The sequence below is a fragment of the Lottia gigantea genome (assembly GCF_000327385.1).
Source record: "Lottia gigantea unplaced genomic scaffold LOTGIsca_2, whole genome shotgun sequence".
Classification (NCBI taxonomy): Eukaryota; Metazoa; Mollusca; class Gastropoda; family Lottiidae; genus Lottia; species Lottia gigantea.
In genome coordinates, this window is record NW_008708400.1 from 5319707 (window position 1) to 5340239 (window position 20533).

At 31.5% G+C, this 20533-nt stretch overlaps 3 protein-coding genes across 3 annotated transcripts; 2 read left to right on the plus strand and 1 right to left on the minus strand.

The window, feature by feature from the left end:
- Window positions 1-1542: 1542 nt before the first annotated feature.
- LOTGIDRAFT_103779 (hypothetical protein) lies at window positions 1543-3133 on the plus strand (the record flags this gene model as incomplete). Its single annotated transcript, XM_009053456.1, has 3 exons — window positions 1543-1821; window positions 2219-2361; window positions 2830-3133. 3 exons carry the CDS (start codon window positions 1543-1545, stop codon window positions 3131-3133), a joined length of 726 nt encoding a protein of 241 aa, XP_009051704.1.
- Window positions 3134-3987: 854 nt separating this feature from the next.
- Window positions 3988-7210, minus strand: LOTGIDRAFT_228402 (hypothetical protein). Its single transcript, XM_009053457.1, has 2 exons — window positions 7133-7210; window positions 3988-6751 (listed from the first exon to the last, which is right to left on the minus strand). The coding sequence occupies exon 2, from the start codon at window positions 6747-6749 to the stop codon at window positions 4914-4916; it is 1836 nt and encodes a 611-aa protein (XP_009051705.1). The 5' UTR covers window positions 6750-6751; window positions 7133-7210; the 3' UTR covers window positions 3988-4913.
- A 138-nt stretch (window positions 7211-7348) lies between these two features.
- Window positions 7349-13957, plus strand: LOTGIDRAFT_152971 (hypothetical protein; the record flags this gene model as incomplete). The annotated part of the gene is made up of 14 exons (XM_009053458.1): window positions 7349-7480; window positions 7982-8059; window positions 8123-8126; window positions 9225-9270; window positions 9550-9679; window positions 9957-10129; window positions 10311-10495; window positions 10753-10810; window positions 10991-11064; window positions 11754-11866; window positions 12166-12211; window positions 12605-12737; window positions 12999-13000; window positions 13704-13957. 14 exons carry the CDS (start codon window positions 7349-7351, stop codon window positions 13955-13957), a joined length of 1428 nt encoding a protein of 475 aa, XP_009051706.1.
- Window positions 13958-20533: the final 6576 nt, after the last annotated feature.

The following is a 20533-nucleotide window of genomic DNA, read 5'->3' on the forward strand; positions in this document are numbered from 1 at the left end:
TATGAAAGACTGGTACTGGGTTCATTCACATTTAGTCTGTGTTATGCTTCTCCATTCAACCTTGTGTTCAGCTGTATGCTTTCTTAGAAATGATAATATTTGTTGGTTATCTACTGGTATGGTAATATCATCCAAGATGCAATGCTGGTTGCAAACAATCAAGCTAAGCGCTTATCTTGGTTTTCTACCCTACTGCTTTCTGTGACTAATCTTCCTGCACATTTCTTGAACACCATCATTTCATGTTGCACATTTTGATTTTCTTTTAGAATGTTGCTATTATATTTCAATGGTGTGTCCACTTTATAAAATATGAAAGCTTTATGACAGTCCCTCTATAATTATTATTTTAACAATGTTATTATATCATTATACTATGCAATTTTGTAGATTTATTCAAGTGCTTCTTTCTGTTAAAACATTTTCTATTGTGCAGATAATTTTGCTTTTTTTTATCTGATAAAGAAACCGCTTAAGATATTTTGCTTGATATTTTTCTGCATGTACTTCACTCAAGTCACGTATGAATTCAAGAAAATGTCTAATATAAGATTGGCCTTTGATGTTATGAATGTCTTTGACACATCCGTATGGACAGCGTTTACTTGGGCATGCTGATCAAGGGTAAGGTGAATATTCTGTAAGACCCTTGATACCTTTAATGTTTGTATGTAATTTGAAAACATTTTGGACTAAATTACTGTATGCATTTTTTCAGGTAACTTATAATAAGTGACATATTTGTGGTATTACTGTATCAAGTATTAGATATTGAATAGGTTCACCGATCCTTGGTATATCTAGATGATCTTGACTCAGAAATAGCAGGACGTGATTGAGTCTTGAATTACAAAAATTGTTTAATATCTGAAATTACTAGCTTAAATGCTTGTGTGAAAAATATTCACTTGAACAGCTTTGATCAAGACTGACCTTTCTTGATAATTATGAAATGAAAGTAGAATATGTTAGAATTGACTGTAGGTATATAAGTTTTAAATCAAATTGTTGATAATTCGTGTATAAAATCTGTAAATGATATGATTTGTTAAAAATGAATTTGTTTTTGCATGAAGTTTGTTATCATTTGAACCAACACCCTTTCCTACAAAATAAAAAAAAGTGATACGTGTGTAGCATATCTGTATGCATGGGGAGCATCAAATAGCCTCTGTTCCTTGCAAATTAAGTGAGTCAGTACAAATCACAGAGCAGAATCCAACTCATAAAAATATCAGTTATTCACATGATACCCTTTATTCTCTTATAAAGATTAGAACCATGAAACTTTTTGAGAGTTTGGACATTAATCTATGAATGAGGCTGGAAGTAATTGGCTATCCAAGCTATGACCCTAAGGTATAATACTCCTAATCTTATGTTCTGACAAAGATGGGAATAGAAAATTTTTGTTAACAACAATCAAGTGTTAGGCGTTTGTGGTCTAAGGGAGATAACTCAGCAACATTTCGTAAGTTACTAAATTTAGTAACAAACAACATGGCTCCTGTTAAGAGCATTTATTTTTAACAGTTGACTAAGATGGATTTGTTTGTAGTTAAAACCAAAAGGAAACGTGCTGACAGTCAATCGGAATCGTCAGGATCTAAAAAGTTTAAATCTTATGAAAAATCAGAATGTAATGTCATAGACTTTAAAAAATTCAGGCTTGAAAATCTATCTTGTGACTATGGGATTCTCTATTCAAAAAGAGAAGCTGACAATCTTCTAAAAGAGTGTGAGAAAATTCTGTGTTATAATGAAGGAAAATTGGCAAAAATTTGTCTCTTTGGTAAATGGCACAACATTCCACGGAAACAGGTAGGATTTCATCTGGTGAACATTTTAATATTAAAAGTTTCTCCTTCATTCAGAACTGTTCATAAAATTGTTGATCCCCCATACATTTTGCATTGAACGACGGCAAAGATAATACACTTTCCCATTGTTTTATGTTTGGATTAAAGGACAAATAGGAGCTTTTTTCACTTAGAAGCATATTGCTTTCTGCAGGTAACCTAACATATTGGCTTGATTCGATTTTATTTTTTAGAAACTTGTGCTATAGTGGCAGTAGGCTATGTCTAGATTAATGTGTTCTGTAATCTTAACCTTTACCCTATAGAAAGTTGAAACTGGATTTTGGTTGTAATTAACTCAATCACAAGTTTTTTTTTTCTCAAAAATATTGTGTCATATTGAATAATTTCTATTTCAGGTTGCTCATGGAGATGAAGGTTTGTCTTACAAATTTTCAGGAAACTCAATTCCTGCCCGGCCATGGTTACCATTATTAGAGAATATCCGAGATGATATTACCAGACAGACTGGCTACAAATTTAACTTTGTTTTAATAAATAGGTACTTGATAGGCCTCTAATATATATCTTCCTAGCTTAGTAGGATTTTTCAAGATAGTGGTGGGCTCAGAGTGTGACAGACCAAAATGACTGATATTTGACAAGTACTAAACATTACTCAACTGAAGACTTTGGGAATTTAAGTCAAGCAACCACTTTCAATCTTATATTATGTAGAAAGCAAATCGTAAAGGTTACCACAACCCCTATACAGTATACAGTTGCATAGTTTATTTTACTCTTGAAAAAGAAATAAAATGAATTTAGTCTTTTTTAAACTTATCTCTCAAATGCAAGGGCTTGATCCACAGATTAAAAAACCTGCCTTGTGTTGAGAGGTTATTACTGAATTTGAATACATGTACAACATCAAAGAAATACTATTAGGTTTATATGAACAATATGTGACTGGCTAGAGACTGATGTGTGATAAATGAATGATAGAATTCTGAATAAACATATATTTTAGGTATAAAGATGGCAGTGATTATATGGGAGAACATAAAGATGATGAAAAAGATCTAGAAGCAGATCATCCTATAGCCTCATTGAGTTTAGGTCAAGCTAGAGATTTTATTTTTAAACATCAAGACAGTCGAGGAAAGAACTCAACTAGACGTGATATTCCACCATTAAAACTGGTACTTCAACATGGTGGATTATTAATGATGAACTATCCAACTAATTCTTACTGGTACCATTCCTTACCGTGTCGGAAAAAACTTTTTAATGTTAGGATTAATATGACATTTCGTAAAATGGTGGTAAAATAACTGAACAAATTTTATTCATTACAAAATAGTTCTGTTTTAACATTTGAATATATTATATTATTGGATAAAACAAAGGAAACTTATACAAAACAATGTGCATGAAGCTTCTGAAATGACGTTCGCTTTAAACATTACTCAATTGAATGTGATATCAATCAGAGAAAACCAACAAATGTCTAAAGGTTGTGATGATCTTATTCACTTATAAAAGAAATGACAATATAAGTTACTTAATCAGGCATTTAGTCAACCTTGACTATTTGACAGGGCTAGTAATATATGTAAAGGGGCAATGGAGCATGATGTTAAGTTGCAGTAGCTGTATTTAATCGGCACTAGCAGATAAGATCTTTACCATTAACTCTCTATAACAATTGCATTACATGTGTTCTATATTTCTTAAATATTAGTATAATTTCCTTTCAGAATTAATATTGTGATAATTTTTCTTTTCTATTTCTTTGAACTCACTAAAGTAAGTCTTATTATATAAAAATTAAATCTTGTGATTATGGTCTATTTTTGTAACCTGGCCTATATTTAGTGGTATTCAAATGTAACTGTCACTCACTCGATGTTTTATCACATTTTCATTTTGATCACTTATAAATCAAGATGCAAGCTGAAAGGTTGAGTACCATTGTACATTACTCATTCAAATTATTCAATTAAATTAAAGTCTAACCACCACATCTTTACTTTAATGAAAAAGATCAGTATCCATCATCTTGAGGATTAAAGGTGCCCACACACCATAGAAATTATCAGTTGCTGGATGTTGAGGATCCGCCATTTTGTCTTCTTTCATAGCAGTAAACGGAATGTTTTCTGCACAAAAACAACAACAATCTGTCAACATTTGTATTTGATCTAGGTAAAATATTTATTAAGACACATACACACAACTACACCCCTGTAGCTTCTTTTTAATTAGATCAGATTACAATTTTTCTTTTTCGTTTTCTGATATTTTCAGTTTATTTTTTAATCTAAATATCTGACAATGTAGACTAAAAGAATCAGAAATAAAGAAAGATATGAAATTATAATCTTATTTTAAATAGATTGATTTTGAACATGATTGGCAATCTGAAAACACTGTACTACATAGTCGGGAGTAGAGATGGTATCGATTATCAAATTGAGATCAATTATCGATGGCAGACTATCGGTCAATAATCAAAGTATTTTAAATGAGATACCCTGTAAATACTCAATTAAAAACGTGCCAAATTTCATGGGTGGTTACTTTTGTGTCATAGAAATTTCGATTTTATCAATTATCAAATTTCATAATCGATTATATGTCAAAATTTCCCTTCAGCACGTAACATACTCACAAACAATACTTTGACATATAATCGATTATCAAATTCGTAGCGACGATAATCGATTATTTTGATTATTATAAGTATATACCAGTAATACATGTACGGTACTATTATTTTCTTCTTCTTGAAGTAATCTCACTAAAAGACGAATCAAGTGACTTTTTTTTCATGTTTTTTCTGTGGAGGACTCTACTAATCTTTCCACTATCTGAATAAATATTTCACGATTGGGATTTTTAATTGTTTTTAAACATTGACTTTAATTGTCAGCCAGCCATATCATGACAATCTTTGAAACTATTGGCTGAAAAATTAAATGAACACGATTCAAAGATAAATTTTGTCAGATCATGTTAAGAAGTGTAATTAACCACAGAAAAACACAAAACGAAGCACCTTGATCTACTTTTAATCGTATCCTACAGTTTAAACCACCAAAGACAGCAGCACTAAGATGAGTCTGTTGAGTTGTCTAGATAACTATAGAGATGGGATAGTTTACACTGAACAAAGTCATCACTTAATTCTCTACTACAGATATTAGTCCAACCATTTTTATGAGCTTTCTGCAAGCGTCTTTTAAATTTAGTAGGTTGAAAACCTTGAAAGTCTATCACTCTACGTAACTTTTTCTTGCTTACAAATTGTTTAGACTTATTTGGAGATTCATAAATAGTCTCCCAAGTCTTTTCCAAAGGTGCCATATAGTTTTTATTTAGATACAGCTCCTCTAGATTTTCATCTTCTTGTGGCCTGAATCTTTCACTAGGCAAATACCATTCTGGATGTTCATTTTCATGTGCGACTCCAGCCTGATAGATTTCTAATGATTTTCGTCTATTTCGCCTTGATTTACGCAAACCAGACTCATCTGTAGTAGTACATGATTCATCAAGACTTGCATTTAATTCTGATGAGAAATCTGCCGATTTACGTTTAGATCTACGTTTAGTAACATTAGTAACTGTGTTATTGTCAATACTTTCAACTAAACTTTTCATGCTGAAATTATCATCTATAGCAGTATCTGCTATAAGCTTATCAACATTTTCACTTGGTGCAGTATCAAGTGGCACATCTTCTAGTTGTTTCAAAAGTAGTGTATTGCAGTTTAGTTCATCATCTAAAGGTAATGGTTCTTCTTCTGTTTCAATCACACCCTGATTCAACTCTTCTTCAATGACTTCCATATTTTCATCCAAAATTTCATCTCCTTCTAAGATTTCTTCTAGTTTCTTTTCCTCATTTACAGAATATTCTAAATTATCTCGTCCTAAGAATAATTCTTCACATTTCTTTTCTTCAATTCTTGCTTTTGTGTCTATCAAAAAACCTTCAATGTAAGAATCGGAATAGGTCTTTTCTGAAATCGTTTCTTTTTTGGGTTTCTTAGGAGTTTTTGGTTTGCCAGTAGTACCTTTGGAGATTCTACGAACTATGGAATTGAACAAGCCCATAGCCCCAGATGCTAAGCTATCTAAACTTTCGACTAGAGTGGGGGAAATATTGAACCCATTTCTTTGGTCTTCATTTTCCTTATTTTCTGAGTTGTCCTCAAGAATAGCTCTAGGGTCTGGTGATTCATCCAGTCCATTCTTTGGTGTATCTAACATGGGGTCAACTGTGGTGTCATCATTTAAATTAGTTTCTGTAGCACTAGAGTTAACAGGTGTTGTTTCTGTGTATTGAGAATTTACTTCAGTGTCCAAGTCAGGTGTAGTTGCAGTCAAACTGCCAGATGTAATCGGTGTCAAACTAGGTGTATAAACATCTTGTAATGGAGAGTCTAAAATGTCAAAGTCTACATCTGGAGTGACTGGATAAACTTTCTTAGCTGATGTATTCAACTCTGCAATAATTGGAGTAGTCAGTTCACCTACGAAGGCCATATCCAGGTTATTGACAGAAGTGAAACTGTTGCTAGGGGTGACAAGAAGTGGTGAAGATTTTCCATCAAATTTGATCAATTCTGGACTAATGGAGGGGTATACTGGGGAATTCACTGGAATTTCATGTCTCATTATTTCAACAGGGGAGCATGAATCTATTTTCAACAATGGTTTCTGAAACAAAACACTTGATCTTCGTTTTTTACGCTTCTCTTTCAAACTTTCTTCATTGGATTCCACCCAAACTGTACCAAAGATATCATCAACTTCTCCCTGATCATTGAGACTCATCATCAAGGTGTCGTTAGCCAAGGTGGCATCATTATCATCACCAAAAGAACTGATGGATTGCCTTCGAAGATTTCTTATTGATCTTCTCCTCTTTTTTCTTTCCATATCTGAAATATTTAAACAAAATATTGTTTAAATACTAAAAGCAATAAATTAAATCATTTGAAACATTTTGAAGAATTGTCCTTGGCCTACTGCCTGAACAAAAAGAAAAGCAGGTTAGATCTAGACTACACTGTCGTTACTGTCTAACTACATTGAGCTCTGAATTGAAAAAAATATCTACATCCACTGCCAAAATCGCGTAAGATACATTCCGCGATTTCCTCATCGATTACAAAATTTTCCACGACCATGGCCAGGGGGAGACTAGCTATGCCCCCCATCGCCGCAGTACCCACTTAAATCTAAAAGAGAGCCGAGGTGCTCGGATGAAATATCCAATGCGTATCTTTCATTAATTAAGATGTGTGTGGCAAGATACTTACTGAATCACAAATTATTTCAGAGGAAAATTTAAAGAAATCTTCCTTTTTAGAAGTCGCGCTGTGTTGCTTTCAAACCTACTTCCGATTGACTTCACCAATGAAATCGCGTTAAATGATAAATAGATTACTGCGCATGTACAAGGAAACAAGATGTCTGCGCCCATGGATTGGGTTTGTTTTGTGGCAAACATTTGAAAAAATTAAACTAAGCTTAACATGAGGCCTGTGTTATTCAGGGAAAGATATGGATCTTCTCTTGTAAAGAAAGAATATTCTACAAATGTCGATGGAACCGTGGATATAGATGACAAATCTCCTAAACTGACCTCTGTGTCAAATTTCTTTCGAGTAAGTCAGTGGTGTCTGTAATCTGCCAACTCTGACTAGTTCCTGACATAATATTAAAAAAAACTGAAAATACTGTAATTGCCACTAATCTGATCAGTTCAGTTCATTACTGAATTTATACATGAGATATACATTTCTGCTCCTAAATGATCTTATGATCAAACATTAGATATACTTAAATAATATGATTAATAAGTGGACATGAACCCATTTTATTTAATCATTTGTCAAGACATAGGGCCATAGGCAATAACAAAGAGGGATCTATACGATGCACAGCCTTATTCAACTAAGGCCTAAGATTATTGTACAATCAGAACTACTAGATGAGACTTGAAGTCCTAGGAAGTGGTAAAAAAATCTATCATCATCATGTTTCAATACCGGGGAATATTAAACACATGGTGTCATTGTTTATAGTTGATAATAAAAACAAAGTGATCAAATAATGGCTTTCTTCATGAAGAGTAATAGTATCTGTTTTTTTTTTTTATATTCTAGTCAGTATTTTTACCACAAGGGTATCCAGAAAGTGTGAGCAGTGACTATTTCATCTATCAGTTATGGGACACCATTCAGGTAAAGTATAAAGGCCTATGAGTAAAATTACAAAAAAAACTGTATATAATGAATATATTACAGTCAAGTAACCTAATTTCGTGCTAACTTATTTTTCGTGCATTTCTAGAAATGATTAATAATTTACATGTGAGGCATCTCGTGACCTCCGCATTTGCTTGTTTTGATAAACATGGGTTGTTTGCACATTGTCAGCTAGCAGAATGAATCCAGTTGTTTCAAGCAAGGTAAAATGTATTAATGTATACTTTGACAAATACAAAATGGCGGATTTCAGTTATTACCCAACGTCATAAGTTTTTATCGGCAGAATTTCCTTATAATCCCTAGAAATGTCGTCTGCTAAAAATTCTATGGAACACAATGTGGGCCATATTCTTATGTAGTTTCAATGACTTTTAGCAATAAATCACGCTACGTATCTTATCTTATCTTGTCAGTCACTATTTTTTTTTTAAATCATGGTTCTTTGAAGGAATTGTCATGAATTATTATTAAAGATAAATACTAAGAGAAGTTAATTATACCACTGGGTATCCATACAACATGTTTTTCTCGTCTTATTTATAGATCAAACATTGTACACGAAAATAGGTCACGCAACTTGCCAGAATCTAAGTTTCAGCCATGCTTTATTCAATCTCTAAGGTCTTACATCATGCCTTCAACTCACAAAAGTACATATCCTGTCACATGACAAACATCTACCTTAAGAGCAGACAACTCTGTTTTACTGAGAAGGAAAATATGGGAGATAACTCTTACTTAACAATGATTGTTAAGACCACAATATGAACTAATGATATCAATATGACATTATAAACTAATTGGAACTTATACTTGTGGACATATTATATCATAAGGGTATAATTCAATGTAAAGGGATAGATGAGCCATTTTGGGGAGTTGATTTGAGTCTTGAACAAATAGTAAATAGTCTTTAGGTCGCAAAATTCCTTCAAATAAACCAGGTTTATTCTCCTATTTCTATACATCATCTATATGAACTGTGAACACTATTACTGATTGGCTTAGCTTAAAAAAATTCCCATTTCTGAAACTAAGGTACGATTGCTTAAAAAAAAATTGCATCTGACCCTTTAAAATTTCAATGTTTAGTTAGTAACATCCTTCGATAATTTTCTTATTTTCTTTTCTGTATCAGATGGAACGGGAATGATAGGAAGAATTGGTTTTGCATGGCTCAAAGGGTGAGAAAATTACAAAAAAAATTATTTTTCCATAAATAAACAAAAAGATCCATATCATGATTTCTATTAAAAACTCTCAAGGTATTGGTGTGATGCTGGCAGTGACTCCATGTTTGTAGCAAACGGCCTGGCCACGTATTCTCGAAACAATCTTAGCGCTAGGATGTCCTAGGGTCTTATCTTCTAACATTGATTCTAGGACACCCTCCAATTTTTTATTTTAGTGATCTAATGCCATAATGAATTATTCTGATGGAAATTCTTATTCTTTCTTTCTAGGAGTAATTTAGACTGTGATGCCAAAAGATGGAGATTATTTGCTGACATTTTGAATGATTTTGCAATATTTTTAGAAATTCTGGCTCCAAATTTTAAACCCTTTTTCACACCAATTGTGTGTACAGCTGGGGTATGCAAGGTGCATATTTTTTCTATTTTGAGCAGTTTTATTCAAGGCTTTGTAGCTTCTCAAAGAGGAAGATTTACCTTGCAGATCTTGTTTTTAGTGATTAATTAAATAATTAAAGGCATTTTAAATATTTTTAGCTGGTAGACCACAATTCTAATATTAGTTTGGTAAAAAGTGGTCCAGTAAAGTTTTCAGGCATAATTATTGAATATTAGAAGCTAGGGGTTGCCCGTTTCTGCTGAAATGAATTTGTTCTTTTGTATGTGTTATTTTATAGTCAATTGTTGGAGTGGCAGGTGGAGCCACTAGAGCAGCCTTAACTCAACACCAGGCACGCAGAAACAATATGGCTGATGTGTCAGCAAAAGATGGCAGTCAAGAAACCTTAGTGAATCTAGCAGCATTAGTTTGTAGTCTTATTCTGGTTCCTATGGTTACAGGAAAAGATTTGTAGGTATTTAATCATGATTATGTTATAATTTTATTTTCCTGTTTAGAAACTATGCAGTGTACTTCTCAAATATTTTGAATTTAACAGGAAACTTGTGACTTCTGCTTTGTGGCTATTCTAAGTTGTCATTTTAAAATTAAATGTTAAAATAAATCAAAATTGGGTTGTTATTCTTTTCAGGATTATATGGACATTGTTTATTTTGTTTACATTCCTTCATCTTTTTGCAAATTATTCTGCTGTCACCAATGTTGTCATGGAAACATTAAACCAGAATCGTTTACATTTCTTAGTGAAGTCATACCTGCATCATGGAATTATCGAAAATACTCAATCAGTCAATTATAAAGAACCAGTGTTATGGAGTAAGTTTCATCTATTGAAATAGTTAAAATTTGATATTCACAAATAGATTATCAAAAATAAAATCTTAATGAAAAAATTATTTGAAGGCTTTGTAACCTAGTGGGGTAAGAGGGCTACTTGTAATGTATGTTAGAAATATAGTTTCAGGAATATTTTGATAGAGTGTAAGAGTGGTATACATGATTATTTGGTATGATCACTTGTCTCTTTCTAGGTAGTATCGTCTGTAATACTTCAAATCTACATCTATTTTAAGGTTTACGCCGGAAATTTCAAGTCAGATTAGGTGTATCAGTGGGAAAAATTTGCAAAACGTGAGTATAATTCTTTGACCATTTTTTTTTAACATATTAAACCTAGTCAATCTATCTTGAAATATTATATGTTATTGGAAATGTTTGGTTTTTAAAAGTCTACTACTAATTTTGTTAAAAGCTGTAAAATTTAGTATTGTTATTTTGTTATGCAGTCTTTCCTTTTATATTTTTTTCTAGATATAAAGATATACAACTAATGGAAAGCTTATATAAAAATACATATTATATGTTAGGATTAAATTTACAAAAAGGTAAGCAGCACTGATGAAAAACTAACATGGGCAACTTTAACAGAAATATATCAGATTGAAATAGATCCTTTAAATCTCGATCGGGAGCCGCGGTGGCTCAGTGAGTTAGACGCTTGCTCGCTAACCTGAAGGTCCAGGGTTCAATCCTGGCATAGGTCGAGATAATACCTTCGGATTTTTCAACCCGGTTTCCCCCTGTCAGTGATGCAGGTAAGAGGGGCTGACATGGAAAAAGCGTCTAGTCGTTCGGATGGGACAAAAAACCGAGGCCTCATGTGCTACAGGCTGTGCACGTTAAAGATCCCTCGACAGTTGGAAATCGAAAAAGAGCAGGCTAATGCCGCTGTCCTGGCAAAATTTCCCTCATGGCAACCTGCATGGCGTTGCCCGTCTTCATTAGCCCACAAGGTGCGGAAGAGTAGGACGTAAAACTCCATTCATTTCATTTCATTTTAAATCTCGATACAACAACTTAAATATACATTATATAAGCTGATACTGTTGTTGTCAGAAACAATCTTCATTGCCCCTTAAATCATGTTTTCTATCTCCAACAGTTGCACAATAGCACCAAAATCTCTTTGATTTCCCATTTGTGTAACAAGAACAAAGTCCTGAAAAATTCAGGAAGGAAAATTTTACATGGCTGTTTTGATCTTACTTATATTCAGATCTCTTTTCAATTCAAGGTGAAATAAATATAGTATTAAATGAGAATTCTACACAACAAGATCAACTAGAAGCTTGCTATCATGCTGAAGTTTTAGAAGTTATTTATAGTTTAAAAACTACAGACATTCAGGTAGGAAATATTCTACAGCTGTATCAAGTTATCTTAGTTTTAATATTGTCATTGTCATAGAAAAATAAAAAACTTACTAACATTGAAACAAAATTGAAATCTGTAATGTTACAATAGTCAATTTGAGAAATGAAATTAAATCAGCATTTTTACTCACTATACATATTTAAGTAGCTTATATTTTTTTTATTCTAAATTATGACTTATTGTCTCTACTAAACTGTCCTGCAGTAAATGGCACTTTCTTGGAAATGAGGCAGTTTTTCTTATTTTTCACCTGTAACGTGTTTCTTTTCCAGATAAAACAATATGAATTTAAAGATATAATAGATGGATTTGATGAAGGTATGTAACTATGTTGAAAACAATAATGGGAGTGAATTTTCTTTTTACTTTGATTATTAAAGGGAGATAATTCACTGAATGATGGCACTCAATCAATGAGTTCTGAACAGTTTTAGTCTTTTCTAATTCTAGGCTTTTATTGTTTGATACATGTCACTTTCAATATTTACATTTCTTTTCCTTTTTCCATTTTGAACTGTACAAATTCTTTTTTAGGAGACGTGAAACACGTTATGAACCCATTTCCAATTTCTGTTTTTGAATTAAAAGTTGATTCCATGAATCCTGTGGGAGCAGAACTCACAATCTAGCTCCCCCACAAATTCTGTTCACCTTTTATCTCTTGATTTTTATTTCATTTATTAGTGAATAAAGGGTCTTTTTTCATTCCAGAAAATCTACACAAAATATTACAGCAATCTCTAGTGTTAGTAAGAAGAAGTTTTAAAGGTTTTATTGAGAATTTAAACAATGAGAATTGGAGGACAGATATAGCTCTACTGTGCGCTGATGAATGGAGAGCTAGGTGGGATTATAATGGACTCTCAGATAAAACTGACTGATTATAAAATTGATTTAAAATCATCATTGTGGAGGGTTTTTTTCTTTTGCGGGCGTAAAGATAGATTATTGAGTGTCATGGATGTAATATTTATTTTTGTAAAACACCAGATATCACTCAACTCATGGATACTAGAACATGAACAAGTATTGTATATTAGAGCAAGGATATCTTTTAACATCATTGTCAATTAAAAAAATTAACATGAAAATCCACTGTATTTAGAGGTAGGTATGATAAGTAGTTTTTAATACTATACAAGTGTGATTTAAGTAGTGCTTATTACTTCTTATTCTACCTGAAATTATAATAGACTGTTCTTGTTCATGTTTTGAATCAGACTCGAAAGTGCAAAAATATCTTAACTGGATTTATCACCCAAAGAGTTTTTTTCTCTCAATTTCTTGGGAGTGGTTTTGTTAATGATAAGGGAGGTAATTCATATTTTTACTTTGGAGACTAAAGATAAATTTTGCCAATTTTTTTTTTATTTCTATTGCTTCCAGTAACATATTCTGTTGTATCTCAACATTTGAAATATTTCATCCAGCCAGAATTTCTAATCATGCTTTTGAAACAGGATTATGAACCTCTGAGAGGCATTGTTAAATTATTTTAAATGATTGTTGAATTTCTTTGTTCTTGTGATTTGTACTGTGGGAAAGGGAACATTATGAAATATTTTATTAAAAAGACTGAAAATGTCATGTGTTTTATCTTTTATTTTGCAATCAATAGATGTCAGTAATAATTATGAAATCAACTGAGAGACTAAAATAGAAACTTTTCTTTTGAATGTTTCCTTATTGGTTATCAAAGTCAAAACTTTTTGATTCAAGTTTAGACTAAGGCTGTAGATCATGCAAACATGAAAACTCTTTCATGAATTACATAATAAACCATTATCCAACTATTTGTGATTTCTTTTAGATGCTTATAAAAAACAAAGAGGCACTGAAGAAATTCTAACAGATGTTGGATACTTTTTCCAAACTATGAAAATCTTACAAGGAATGACAAACTTTTGTCAGATTTATATGTTGAGAAAAATGAAACAGGTAGCTGATGGTTTAGTTAAAATGCAAAAGGCCTGTATTGCCCTAACGCCCATTATACCCATTTGTGTTAATACCTTTGATCCTAGATCAAGAGATAATCCTGGATTATCTGATTCTCAAGGCTAATAATTTGAGGTAACTAAGATATCTGTATAAGGATTGCTTGTTATTGTCCCTAAACAATAGCCTAAGATATTTGAGAATTTGGTCATTTCTTGTTGTGTATGTTGGATTATATGTTTAAATTTTTGTGTTTTTTGGGGATTTTGTGATAATATTTGAGAGAAAGGAGTACTGAGATTTTTACTTTCATTTTTGGACATGAAAATGCCAGAAAATGGTGATCAAAGGAAAAACTCATTTTTAACTGAGAAAATAAAAAGGCGTCCATTTTCTATGAGTGTAATTCCACGCCTTAATAACAATGAAACAGATATTCCAACTCCTAGATCTGTATCTTCATTACAACATACTCCCCGTAGAAGATTATCTAAAAGACACAACAGTCTGTCAAGATTACCAATACTCAATTCAAGTGCTTTAAGACAAAAGTAAGCCATTTTATTTTTATTTAAAGTACTGTGGAGATTTGCTACCGTTTTGGTGAAGAAATTATCTGTTTTTTTATGTTAAATTTCGGCTTAGAGTTTTGTGTTAACAATATAGATGTTGTCTCCTCAAATACCCTGTACACCAATTTGACTGTTCACCATTGACTGTACTGTAGCTTTTAACTCGTGTTCATTACTGAATTTTGAAAAAATTGAAAAATTTTACTAACAGCACTTCCATCCAGCATCTGGAACAATGCTATTTTTTTAACAAGGTCCTGGCTGTTTAAACTTTGACTTCAGTGTCAACTGTATTGTTGAGGTAATTTTTTGTAAACACTCACAAACCTGAAGGAAAAGTCAAATCGATTTGCACTTACTACAGAAGTACAAAATTTGTTTACTTGCAAGCAGACTTCAAAATGCAGCATTGCATTTGCTGTGATTTGTTAGTTTGTAAAACTAACTCACAACATATATCAAAAGTTGACTTTTCTTGATTACAAATCATCATTGCAATTAACACTAAGCTTTGTAACATTCAGAGTTTTTAATTCTTCTGATCTTATACTTAGAAGTAATAATTGATTAAAAATAGATGAATTGTTTTCAACCATCCTGCTTTTGTTAGTTTAAAGATGTTGATTAGGATCTTAACTATTGTCAGTGTTCCTTTCATTTAATTATTAATAACACTGTTAATTACTGCTCAGTTTGGTTGCTATCCACCATCTTGGATTTGGACCCTAGTAAGTTTGATGTTTATTGCTATCTGTCACGGTATATTTAATATTAGTATTTTAGTTGTTATTGACTCTAGACTGGACTTCACACATCATTAATATATGAATTGGGTAACTAAATTACTCTTACTTACAATTATTTATACCTTTCTCCAAATACAAACATTTTATTGATACATGTAATTGTTAAATATAGCAAATCAATAATATCTCAATCATATTATTTGTACAAACCTGAAATAATATAAAAGTGTGCTGCCAAGTTTAGGGTTCCTTTTCCCATATGCAAAGAGATTTACAAATTATTTTGGATTTCCAAGGATCAGAAAAACGTCATGTGAAGCAATGTTCCCTAATCTACATTATAATGCACTCTCTTGTAGGCTGAAAGTCATTTTAAAGTGTTGTCAGAAACTATGCTATGGTTCCTGAAATTTCACTAAACCTCAGTGTTTTATAACGTCCATATCACAGAGGCTTTTAGATATCATTATCAGCCTTGGCAATAGTGACGTCATAAAATAGTTAGTTTTAGTAGAATTGCAAGAACCACCAACATCTGACTTAAAGTTGAAATAGTGTAAATCAATGCTGTCAATGTTCCTAATACATATATAGATTGCTTGCCAGGCAAGATAATATACACCCTGACTTACAGTTTAATTCTCAGAGTGACAGTAAAAATAATAGATTTCATTTAAAATAGTGTTTCTGTAAATTCTGTTAAACTATTAGAATTTTTTTGGAAATTAGACCAAATTAATCCTAAAATAATAATAAATGGTCAACTAATTAGAAATTTTAGAAAAGGTTGCATTATCTATGGGAATGGTTCTATCTGAATGAATAAAGCCATGGTATGTTTGACTATCAATTCACTTAATTAAATAACAATAATAGAGAATTGAATAAAGTTATTTATTTTCTTAAAATGACAGAAATATAAATAAATATAATAAAATTTACATAGAATTACATAATAACTGACATAAATTAACAAGATAAATTTTTTCTATCACAAAATGTTGCTTTTTACAGATTTGGAAATGTGTTAATATCTGTGATACTAATCAATTCACTCATGTTCAATAATATGGTTATTCTAATCTGATTTCTTCAAAAAATTATAGGTTCATATCAATATTCAATTTTTTGTCATAAATGCTTATGAAAATTTTATTTTGTTTCAAATTGAAGTGCATTATATCTGATGATGTCATTTAGTTGTATAAAACAGTCTTTCTATAAATGTAAATGTAGAGTAAATGTAAAAGAGATTTTGATGTGTTTGTGTGATAGGTTTTACTTTGTTTGATAGGTTTTAGTCAGGACAATATGTAATACAGTGATATATTTGATTACCTTTTTATCATTATGAGCTTCTAATAGTATTCATTATTAAAGCTACACTATGTCAGAAACCATTCTGACTACACTACCATTGTGCCATGAACACTTCTCTGTAACTTTAAGCATGTATGTTAGATTTTTTAGTTTTGCTTTACGGCTAAAAGACAATTTTTATGAAATCAGAATAAAAAGCTAGAATCTTAATCATTCCACAATATACTTGTTGTAACATGATTTGTATTTTTTCTATCAAAATTAAAATTAAAGATTTGTCATACGGATTTTTGTAGCTTAGTCTTTTACATTTTATTGATTTGAGTTACAATCTTTTAGAACTTTTCATGTGAGATTATTATATCTAAATTCTATAAAACCTAAAATAAATCTAGTTTTGTATACAGTAGCTTTAATAGACTGTGTATTCTCCTCTATGATATTAAACCAAAAAGCAATTAGTAAGTCTATTATTCTATTAATTAGAACAGATTTACTAATTATCTCCCTTTTAATCAGAATCATGGAATTGTCAGGAAAATAAAATATCAGAACTCTTGGATAATATTTGTATTTGCAGAAATATTTATATTAATGGTTTTGGAAAAGAAAATATGTATGTAGAATTATTTTCCAAGTATTTTCTAATGTCATAGGTTATTATTTGAATTATTACAATTAAATTCTGATGACTCTTTAGAATTTTGCATTAGTAAAGATTAACATGTATAAAATTGTTTATATAACATGTTGTAGGAGACTATTTGTTTACTGGCAATATAGATCTGATGTCTGTAATATTCAAATTTAAAACATAAATATGTCCTCATAATGACAGTGTGTACCAATATATGGAAAATTTTCAAAATATCATAATTGTCATCATAGTTGGATTTCAGGCTAAAAGTGGAACATTTTTGAAAATCAAACAGAATAAATTTCATGAAACAAAACTGTTACTCTTACTCAGTTATGATGTTATAATGTTAAAACTAAAAATGAAACATATTCTCTTAAACCTTAGTAAGTTACTCAAACTCATTTGATCATACAGAGATACTTATAGATCAAATCATCATGCACCGAGTTGTATGAGTGAATGATTCTCTGAATGAGTGAATGACCAGTTGACTGAGTAAATGACCCTCTGAATGAGTATATGACACATTAAATGAGTAAATGAAATTGACTTAGTAAATGAATCTCTGAATGAGTAAATGACACACTGAGTGAGCAAATGACACCCTGAATGAGTAAATGACTCTATGACTGAGTAAATGACTCATTGACTTAGTAAATGATTCTGAATGAGAAATGGCACACTGAATGAGTAAATGACTCTTTGAATGAGTAAATGACCCATTGGCTGAGTAAATGACTCTCTGAATGAGTAAATGACACACTGAATGAGTAAATGACTCATTGAATGACTTATTGAATGAGTAAGTGACTCAGTACGGAGTAAATGACTAATTGAATGAATAAATGGACCACTGCACGAGTAAATGCATACGTGAAAGAGAAAATGGTTCACGGAATTAGAAAATGAGACAACGACTTGCTGTATGAGAGAACAAAACTCACAGATAAAAGTAAATGACTTTTCAGAATGAGTAAATGACTCACCGAAGTAAGATTATATTTTCCAACATGTAAATGAAAATTGTTAATGTTATTCTGTGACAATTTACTCAAACTATACACCTTTCAGGCTACCCCTGTCAATGATTCGATTATTCTTGTTTTAACACTGATATTACTGGGTGAAATATCAACTCAATATTTGATATACATGTATCATCAATTTTCTGAGACAATTACTAGACCTAATAATATAAGTTTGGTGTTCTGATACTTTGAATTTAATGAAATCGTATTTTTTTTAGTTTGTTTGAAATCAATTGGGTGGACCCCTACTGGAGCCGCCAATGCTGATAAACAACGTTAATATATTTTTAGGCACCGTGAATTTTTTAATTTTCTTTACACGAAACATTATAAATAATTTAGAATAATAGAAACTTAATTAAACCAGATTTCACCCAAATAAACCCTTTCAATAAATAATCAATTGAAATACTTATTTTGCTATGGTCTAGTGGTTTCTGATAAGAGTTTTTTGCTTGAATGAAAAGTCTGACCATTTATAAACCCGACACATTTATACAGTGTCCAACCAGCCATTAAACTGTTGCACGATTTCAATGACACCACCAATTTCTAAAAGAGACACCCATGATCAAAAAGAGACACCCATGATCTAAAAGAGACACCGCTGATCTAAGAGACGTCATTGATCTTAAAGAGACACCCATGATCAAAAAGAGACACCATTGATTTAAAAGAGACACCACTGATTTAAAAGAGACACCATTGATTTAAAAGAGACACCACTGATTTAAAAGAGACACCATTGATCTAAAAGACGTCAATGATCTAAAAGAGACACCACTGATTTAAAAGAGACACCATTGATCTAAAAGACGTCAATGATCTAAAAGAGACACCATTGACCTAAAAGAGACGTCACTGATCTAAGAGACACCATTAATCTAAAAGAGATGTCACTGATCTAAAAGGGACGTCGCTGATCTAAAAGGGGCGTCACTGATCTAAGAGAGAAGCCATTAATCTAAAAGAGACACCATTGATCTAAAAGAAACACCATTTATCTAAAAGAGACGCCATTAATCTAAAAGAGACAACATTGATCTAAAAGAGGCGCCTCTGATCTAAAAGAAACACCATTGATCTAAATTCTGTACATTTTGACTTTAATGGTTCAATGCTGTGTTTGAACTTCTTTGTATTATTTATTTTTAATTCGCGTAACTATCAAAAATCGAATTATAATCACAAAATGGTTTCAGACTGTGGCATGAATCGTATATTATGCAATGTGGCCGTGGAAGACATGAATTTAGTCTGAATTTGAAATCTTTGATAATATGAAAAATGTAAATAGTTTGAATAACAATTACATGTACTGTATTGTAGCCTACATTCTAAATGTAAAAACGACACAATGGATGATAATTGTAGAGAACTGTGCTAAGGTCAGACTGATCTTTAATCAAGATTTAATTGCACTATAAATTGAAGAATATGCAATATAAAAGTGTAATTTGCTATAATGAAACACATTGTGCATCTGCCATTATTATTCAACTTGAAAGATATCATCTAAACCTATCATAGTCCATCTTCACAATATCAAGATATTACGAACTGTGTTTAATACCTTCATGTATAACGGAAGTTTGTAAATGCAGTGATTTGATTGGATTTTATATGATTGGCTGTATTCGATAGCGGACAATCCAATAAAATTGCTGCATGAAAATTTCAGTGATACAAGAAAGGTGTCTTTTGCGGTCAAGGTATTAAAGGTATTCTCCTGACATTGTGAAGATGATCCAATATTGGGTTAAGTACACGATGTTCAATTTTGAACAATTAGGGGGAATAAAATGCCGGAAACCTCATTACATGCTAATAAGAGCTATTGAACGGCTGCTCGACTGTGAGTTTTTTGAAACTAGATAGTGTGATTAGTGTGTCATTAAAGTAATTGGTTTCATGTTAAATGTCGTTAAATGGAGTTTTACATCCATTCTCCTCCTTTTATATTTTTTTATTCTATAATTTGAGGTCACTAAAATTATGTCATAGAACATTTCATAATGTCGTTCCACATGGATAAGCTGTCCTATTGTCCACCATACAAACTGACCGAATTTCAGCTTCAAATGTAAGTTTCGGAATAACGATTCTAGTCTTCGACAAAGTTATTAAACTGAATATAATCTGATTGCCACAAAATGATACAGCTCATTTGATATAAATTCGATTTTCAACAGGCTAATTCAGTTGGAATTTTTTTTTAGCTCTTCGTCTTGTTCTATATTGTCCTTAATTCAGTTATATTTGAATGTCTAGTTACTATTGTTTATTTATATATCTGATCTAGAGTAATATGATAGGTCTATTAATCCTTTAAATCCTTTATGATCTTCAAAACACCAGTTCAATTACTTATCAATTACCTGAAGTTTTCCAAGATA